The sequence below is a fragment of the Rutilus rutilus genome, assembly GCF_951802725.1.
Source record: "Rutilus rutilus genome assembly, chromosome: 10".
NCBI classification, from domain to species: domain Eukaryota; kingdom Metazoa; phylum Chordata; class Actinopteri; order Cypriniformes; family Leuciscidae; genus Rutilus; species Rutilus rutilus.
Genome location: NC_140215.1, coordinates 24,710,439 through 24,719,493, shown reverse-complemented (window position 1 = coordinate 24,719,493; position 9,055 = coordinate 24,710,439). Strand labels below are relative to the sequence as shown.

Here is a 9,055-nt window from a genome sequence, read left to right as displayed (position 1 = left end):
AGTCAATGGCTAACATCAACTGTTTGGTTAACAACATTCTTCAAAACAATCTTCTTTTGAGTTCAACAGAAGAGATAAATTCATAATTCATACAGGTTTGGAACAACTTGAGGGTGAGTAAATGATGACAGAATTTTCATTTTTGGGTTAACTATCCCTTGACGTGTGTGTTTTTTGGTATTTATAACATGTTGGTTTGGTTGAATGTCTTTAAATGGCAGAAATACTAAGATCAGCTATAGTGTGCAATTCCAAATTCAGCCACAGAAACAAATATCATAGGCCTATACTTGATAGCAAATTAAAGCATTGAATTATTTGTGACATACCCCTGGTATCACAGATAAGGCTTAAGCTTAGTCCCAGGCTAAAATGTTTGAGCTGTTTTAACTGAAAGCAACTTGCACTGACATTTCTTATGCTAGCCATTGTTTTGTCTCCAGATGCACACCACTAATGTTCTTTTTGTCTTTTCTTTTTTTCTAAGGCATGTTTATAAAAGCTAGAACAAAGGCCTAATTCTGGCTTAACCAAGCCCTGTCTGTGAAACCAGTCCTAAATTGCACACCCCAAAATAGCACACAATTGTGAGTATTATAAACAACAACAACAATAACAATCCAATATTGGCATTTTAATTCATGGCTCTCTGGTGCTCTGAATGCTGTTAACGCCCTAATGTTGATCAAGTCTGGGAGAGAATTAAAGCGAATCATTTTGATTAAAAACTTTGGCTCAGGCATTTCTGAAAGATCAAACTAACATTTGAGATGCTGTGCAATGAAGTTGGTCAGTCCAGCTATCCAATCACATCCACTGTTGAGGCAAAGCCACGTAGGTTTTTTTTATTTATTCAGCAAATGTGTTTCCTTAACGGATAAAAAATGTATCCGCCTCAGTTGAGCTCATGGTACTTTTTCATGCACAGTTTTAGAAGCACATCTTGATCGTTCCCAAAATACGCATAAACACAGGTGAATGGAGATTGTGCCTCAAGAGGGAGGGGAAGTTATTTGGATTGAAGATTAGGATTGCACATGAATTAAAAAATAAATAAATAATGATGTCATTTATCATTTAGAATAAATACTGAAATATTCATAAAAAAACATTTCATGGTGACTTTAACATGGCGTAATCAGAAGACAAGACCTATTTATTTTCTTTCAAGTATTTATTTATTTATTTTTATTTTTACCCATGCTGTTTATTTATTTACTGGTTTATTGATGTATCCTCAGTTTATTTATTTGTTAGCATAAAAAATAAGTAGGATAAGGCTCATGATTACCTTTAGAAACAGCAGAGCGTTATAGGCAAATATGTGAAATGTGTACGTACGTTGGTATTATAACAATAGTTAGCATATAGCGTGATGAGTGTCCTGCAGTGGTCCATGACCAGATGTGTTCTGGCCCTTTAATAAAGTTGTGTGGCCCCGCTCTTTATGTTGGGATAACACTGCTGGAGGCTGCTCGGGAACTTTAGGAATGGCGCAACTCCATCCGGGCAAAATACTGATGCAAACGCCATCCACACATGTTCAGTGTCTTTAGTAAATGCTCGTTTGTCCCGCGGATCATCGATAAAGTTGGTAATTGTATGAAGACAGCGTGACTGCATGATTTGTGAGGGTTATTCAACAACTCTTCGCCAAAGTTTTTGCCGCTAACCTTCTCGCCTCTCCATAATATACCAAAAGTAAGTGCAAAACAGGTTTGATATGAAATCGAAATCGTAATTTATACGTGTTTAACGTTTGATTTCGGTATATTTTCACGTTTTAAAGAGTTTGCGATGAGTTTAAAAAGTGAAAGTGTTGCCATCAGAGCTAACCAGTTAGCCGTCTGAGTTCAGCAAGTCAACGGGACACTAACCACTCTCATCTCTAACTGTAAGAGTTAATAATACAATCAGCTCGAAAATGTATTTACACCGTTATTATTAGTGCACCGACTCTGTTTAACTTTCCCACCAGCTGTTGCTATTCAACGCACTGTATCTATCCATGCTGTTTTATTAAACAGTTTAGAAAACACTGCTTTCTAGTAAGTAAACATCTAACTAAAACATCTGATTTTATTTGTTTTACTTACAGTAAATTTGTTTTTCTTTATATAGGATCATGCCGTGTTTGAAGGAGTAAAGTTTGATGCAGAAAAGCAGTGTCAGCCTGGCTGAAGATACATAAGCACACACACACACCTGCTGCTGGAGTTTGTTTAGGGACACATCTGGATTCATCATCCCCTTTCTGGAGTCAAAATGAAAGTGACAGTGAGTTTTGGAAGGACTGGTGTTGTTGTCCCATGTAAGGAAGGTTGGACAGTGCGAGATCTCATTCAGCAAGCCACCCAGAGATACAGAAAACTACTAGAGCAGGTGAGTAACACATTATATAAAGAGATGGGGGGAACCCCCCCCACACACACAAGATTTGCTTTATTTAATGAAACACAGAAGGAGATGAAGAGACCAAGTTTGAATGTGCTTAAATAAGATTTACGGAATACAGCAGAGTCCAAGGATAACCAAACATGTATAATTCAAAATGCTTTACCGTCATTATAAAAAAAATAAAATGTTTTTGAATGTTCTTGCTCACTAAGGCTGCATTTAAAAATCTAAATTTGAAATATTATTAATATTTACTCCAGTCTTCAGTGTCACATGGTCCTTCAGAAATTATTCTAATAATGCTGATTTGCTACTCAAGAAACATTTCTTATTATTATTATTATTATACATTTTGCTGCTTAATATTTTTTTTCTGGAAATTGTAATACATTTTTTTTCTGAATAGAAAGTTAAAAAGAATAGCATTTATTTGAAATATATATATTTTTTAACAGTATAAAAGTTTTTACTGTCAATTTTAATCAATTTAATGCATCCTTTCTGAATAGAAGTATTGATTTCTTTAAAAAAAGTCCAGCTTGTTCATTAGGGGGCCGTTTACACTACACCATTCTCAACTAAAAACGTAAAACTTTTTCTGCGATTTGGCAGTTTGGGGGCCTAAAAACACAATCTTTTGAAAACGGGTTTCCCAAAATGCAAGTTTTTGAAAACAATACCGTTATCGTCTCCATGTAAACTACAAAAACGCAAATTTGTGAAAACGGTGACGTCAGGCACGTGTATCACGTGTTCAGTCTATAGGCATGTAGTGTTTCTTTACAAAGCGACATCGCCAACTACTGGCCTGGCATGGATAATGCAGCGTTATTAGTCATTTTCATGGATCCGTGTGAACTGGGATCGTTTTGACAATGTCTGTACACAAAAAAAACTGTCTGTACTCCGTTTTTAGTACATCATTGTAGGGCTGCTCGATTATGACAAAAACCATAATCACGATTATTTTGGTCAATATTGAAATCACAATTATTATGATCAAAGTCTTATTTCATGATATGAGTAATTTTAAATGTCAGTGAAATTTCACAATTATTGATACCTCAGCAAAAACTAATACTAGGTTAATGTAAGAAAAAAAGATAATTAAACAGTCAGCAATAAAATAATATCAAAGAAACTAATTACAAACAAAACCAACAAAAATACAACAGAACAAAAATACAAATTAAACAAACAGTGCTTTAGGTTTTTGAGGAAGATAGTGGTATTCAGATATTGAGAATGAGGAGATGTCGTCACGACACAGCGCCCCGCCCTCAGAGACCGCGTCATCCTCCCCTTTCCGCCATTTTGGGAGGATACCCGCCAGCACCGTTCATTGTTTGTATTGGTAGTAGAGGAGGTTGTCGCACTATTTTAGAATGCCTGGAAAACACTGCTGTGTAAAAAACTGCTCCAGTGTCTCACACGATTGTCGTGGAAACCGTAGGAACCATGTGTTACAGTTTTTCAAAGTATAAATTTCTATTATAATTCCTCGAGCCGTCTTTCCTGCTCCGTCTCTGTATTGCTCTTGCACTGTTGCCCCTGGCAACCGATAGCGTATCCTCCCAAAATGGTGGACGGGCTCAATTCATCACGTGACAGCAAGCTACCTATGAGTATGTCCTCATTCTCAATAGCCAGTAATAGCCTACAGCAGAAATTGAATAATGTAAACAAATGTAAAATAACACTGCTGTATACATTAAATATAGACTAATCCTTATTTAAAACAACACATATATGAATGTGTAAAAGGACCAACAAACTGAAGCCTACGTGGTCATGTGACGGTCGTAAAGCGATACGTTCTCCAGGCATTCTCCAGGTCACATGACCTGGCCAACGACGGTGCGCCTTCTCCAAACTTACATAGGCGGTATTTCAAGAGGGCAGCCCCGCTCGGAGCATTGATAGTGTCAAGCGCTGTATATTGGCCTGAGGAATCATTTAAAATAACTCATGCGTCAACTCTTTAGGTCACAAAGTCCGCGGTGTGCCTTTAAATGTTTACCTTCACTTAAGATATAACCGACTGTGTTTACGAGGATACATACCAAAACGGCATTTCGACATACCTATTTGTGTGCTATTTGACCGTTTAGGCACGTATCTGATGCCCACAGTGTACTTCGCTTATGTATACTTGAGTCCACCTAGGGAACACCGTCTCTTTCACGCCTTAATGCGCTTTTAATAACACTGTTTAATATCAAGCACGTCCCTCAGTTTAGCAACAGTAGGCTGTATTTTACATCACTCACTTATTCTGCTGATTTGGATGTTAAGTTTGGTTTAGGGAGGAGCGAAAGTGCACCGATGTGAAGGTAGGAAAGTGCGCTGGATGAAATGCGTTTTATCTCGATTATCTTGTTTTCATAATCGTTGTAAGACGAAATTGCACATAATCGCACAGCCCTACCATCATTGTCATGTAAACATACCCTAAAATGGGTAACCATGGGGTAACTCACCATCGCAAGACTGAATAAAAAGAAAAGGCAAAGAATGACATGAGTAAATGATGACAGAGGATTCATTTTTGGGTGAACTAGTCCTTCAGGCCTAATGTGTTTTGTTTCACATCTTGTTCATCTTTATAAAGGTTAATAATAATTCTGAGATTTGCTAATTAAGCCCTACTTTAACAGTACAGCTCAAATCACAGTGGGATTACCACATGCTACATTATTGTAATTTTTAATATTTGGTTTTACATTTAATTAGAGGATGATCAAAAATGCATGCTTTATCTTATGGGATTGAGTGAACTGTAAAGACCTCATTCATTAATTTCAAACCTGTTAGCCACGTGCTCTGAGCCTGATGGGAGCTGAAATGTCGATCCTTCACTCTTATTAATGTAAGATTTAAAAAGGGTTCATAAGTGCCTTTCTCTGATGACAGGAATCATCAAAACTGATTTTATGAAGTCGGGTGCAGATGCGCCATGTCCAATTTTTTTTCTATGTGATAAATGCAAATCAGAGTTAAAACGTGTCAGGCGTTCTCCCCCCTGAGCGCTGACCCTCTGCCCTCTCATCAGATATCTCCCTCATTGCTGCTTGAGCTTCATTATTTAAATAGTAGGCCTACATCAGTTTGAGTGGCACCCATTTTCGCCGGCTCCCACGATTCCCCCCTGGGCTGATGCGGACGTGGATTCGGCTCTCTCCCGGAGCATTAGGGTTTAGATGTGGCTCCTAATAAACAACAGGCTTTTCATCCTGCATCGCTCCAGGAGCCGCTGGGCCCAAATGAGCCCGTAGATTGCTGTGCGACTTCCTCGCCTTACAATTTACTGTCTTATTGCTTTGTCTTTAGAGTGGTCAATTTGACTGATGGGAGACGGTCTTCGCGTTTTGTACCTAAGCTGGTTTAGTGATCAAACCCGGGGTGGCGGTGGCCTCGTATTGCACCCTGTCGCGTATCAGACCGTAATATCATGCGATGGATTTGGCAGGTCAGGGCTCTGACAAGAGATTGCCAGTTGGATCGAGGTATTGCTTGGTTTTAGTATGCAATCGATGTGCGAGGTCTTATCAGGCGTTTGCTCTTAGGGGCCGCTGCGTGTCGAGCTAAGCTCAGGCGATTTTTCGGGTGGGCACGTCCTTTCTCTCAGACATGTATATGTGCGTGCCTAGCCTTTATTTGTGTGTTTGTTATTCCCATCAGCTCAGTGTTATTGGCTGTTAGTCTCAGGGGAATAGACGCGTGGGCTAGTGACGCACACAAGGCCTCAGTGAGGATGGATGGAGCTGTTTGAGGGATCCTGATTGGCTGCTATCTCTGGGGCCTCATTTATAGGCCAGGGTGAATGTCTGTTGTTTGGCCCCTGCAGAGTTTCTTTGATCTGGCCGTAGTCGGTCAGGGTCACGAAAAGATTTGCACGGTGCTAAATATTAGGGCTGGGCATTGACACAAATTTCTCAATTCGATTCATTTCCGATCTTGAATTTTTTTTTTTCATATTAGAATGACTGGATTTCAACGGTGAAATTTCGCTGAGAAACTTTAAATGTGAAAGCATCTTTAGGGTCAGTCACATTACGTTCATTTTGTTGGTCTGGACTAGGGCTGGAACTACGTGTTGATGTAATCGTATACGTCAGTTACATAAATTAGTCAATTTGAGTGAAATGCGTTGACTCGTCGTGCTGTTTGTGTTCCACATTGATGCCGACTCCCTGCCATACTAAAAATCCTTTATAATATCTATATATCTATATTATAGCCTTTATAATATCTGGCCTGCACTGTCAAGAGTTGTAAAACTTCATGGTTTTATGGACACTGCCATTCTTGATACTGTTGCTATCATTACCGCTATGTTGGTTAGTAATGCAGTTTGATCAAACAGCTGAATGAACACGTTTAAGTAGCTACTTTAATCTCCTGAATGAAAAAAACATTTCAGGATTCACACTGTAATTCAGCCATAGTAAACACCTTCCCTAATTAGGCCTACACAGCATAAACATTATCTTTTGTGATAAATAACATCATTAGGTAAAAGTTCATTAGTTATGGTTATTATTTATTGGTCATAATTTATTGGTAAATTAACCCAAAGGATTAATCGTCTATTCAGAAAATAAACAAAAAAAGATTTGTAATAAAAAAATAATATATAGCCTAGAGCTGTCACTATAATACTTATGAGTTCTAACTGTCCTTCACTGACTAACTTTCGCAACTGTCTTGATAACTTGAGGTATGTAAAATCTTTGATGTGACTCCCATGAGTGCAGAATTGTGACGAATGTCGTTCTAGAGTGATGTAAATGTCTGAATTCCGATATGACTGTTGACATCTGACCTGCATCAGATTTATTACCACATATGGAAGTTGCCCAAATCAGAATTGAAAAGATCAGATTCCATGCGGTTCACAGTGTCATGACAAAAACAGATCTGAGTCACATATGGACATAATGCTATCTGCATCCTGAACAGAGCCTTAGTTTATTCAAAAATACATTCAAATGTAATTTATCCAGACAGTGAATTACACCAATGATAATCATGTTTTTAATGTCTGAATTTGAAAAAAAATATTTGAACCACACTGCTTTAGTGCTGATTAATAAACATTTGTCTGTTAAAGTCATGTGGTGCAACCAACATAACAAAATAACAAAAAGTCTCCTGAAATGTTCAAAGTGTAAGGAACACTTTTTTACTTAAAGGGTACATAACATACACAGTTTCACCTAATCTCATGTTAATCTTGAGTACCTATAGAGTAGGAGTGCACCCTTCATATCTCCAAAAAGTCTTTAGTTTTATCATATTTATAAAAGAAAAATACAGCTTTCCGATTCTCTCCGGAAAAAGCCGAGCTCCTGGAGGCGTGCCGTGGGCGGAGCTATAGAGTCAAGCGGGAGACAGAAATCTGATCCAGTTGTACTTGAATGGGGTCTTTTATCACTGGGACCGCTCCACGTTTTAAAGGGATAGTTCACCCAAAAATGAAAATTCTGTCAGTAATTACTCACCCTCATGTTGTTCCAACCCCGTAAGACCTTCGTTCATCTTCGGAACACAAATTAAGATATTTTTGATTAAATCTGAGAGCTGGATCACTCCTCCATAGGCTTCTAAGGGAATGAAACTTGCTGGCCCAGAAAAGTTATTAAAGAGATCGTTAATATAGTCCAAGTGACTCCAGTGGCTCAATCTTAAGTTTATCAAGCGACGAGAATACTTTTTGTGCGCAAAACCCCCCGAAAAAAACGACTTTATTCCACTATTCATTTCCTTCTCTCTGGGCCTCGAGTGAGTTCACGTAGTGTTTTAGCGCAGCACGTCTGTGTTACACGTCACCACGTAGGCTCACTATTGGCCGACGCTTGTCATGTGTGTGATGCGTGTGACGTACAACACAGACGCGCTGCGCTTGATAAACTTAATAACTTTTTTGCGCCAGCAAGTGTCATTCCCTTAGAAGCCTATGGAGGAGTGATCCAGCTCTCAGATTTAATCAAAACTATCTTAATTTGTGTTCCGAAGATGAACGAAGGTCTTACGGGGTTGGAACAACATGAGGGTGAGTAATTACTGACAGATTTTCATTTTTGGGTGAACTAACCCTTTAATAGCAAACGATTTGCAAATCCAGCGTCGACCTGGGCCTTGTTAATAAAACATTCGTCACTGAAATGACCAGAACACACAACCGCACTTGCTACACTCCGTTGCTGCCCCGGAAAAACAAACTGCATCCACTGTTCCTGTAACGCTGGGTTCTTTGGGAAGCTGAACACGGTAGGTTTTCCCTCACATCCAAAAACACACTTTTTTGGAGACATTCTTGAACAAATCCTATGCAGCACTGCCGATGATTTCCTGTTGAAGCGCGTTGATGTGCGCGGTCTCGCTCTCCTCTGGTCGACGTGTGCGGGGGCGCGCTTTTCCGAGAGAAATGCTCATATAAGGAGTTCCACTCTCGTCTACGTCATTAGATCCACGATCGAAAAAAAACAAGTTTTTTTTAAACTTTGGCCATGTTTAGCATGAGAATCCATCTCTTTAACACTGTAAACAACTCTGAATACATGAAACACCATTGTACCCCCCCTTTAATGGTTACTCCACATGACTTTTTTAGCATTTTTTTTTTTTTTTTTTTTACTTTTGTTATTTGTATAAA

The 9,055-nt window shown here is 38.8% G+C and overlaps 1 protein-coding gene across 2 annotated transcripts in view; it reads left to right on the top strand.

The window, feature by feature from the left end:
- The first annotated feature begins 1,421 nt into the window (after positions 1-1,421).
- pard3bb (par-3 family cell polarity regulator beta b) overlaps positions 1,422-9,055 on the top strand; it is a 335,104-nt gene continuing 327,470 nt past the window's right edge. For both annotated transcript variants that reach the window (XM_084421753.1, XM_084421752.1), the window contains exons 1-2: positions 1,422-1,701; positions 2,122-2,382. In XM_084421753.1, the coding sequence (XP_084277879.1) occupies positions 2,266-2,382 (117 nt within the window). In that variant the 5' untranslated portion in view covers positions 1,422-1,701; positions 2,122-2,265. The remainder of the gene's footprint in view (positions 1,702-2,121; positions 2,383-9,055) is intronic.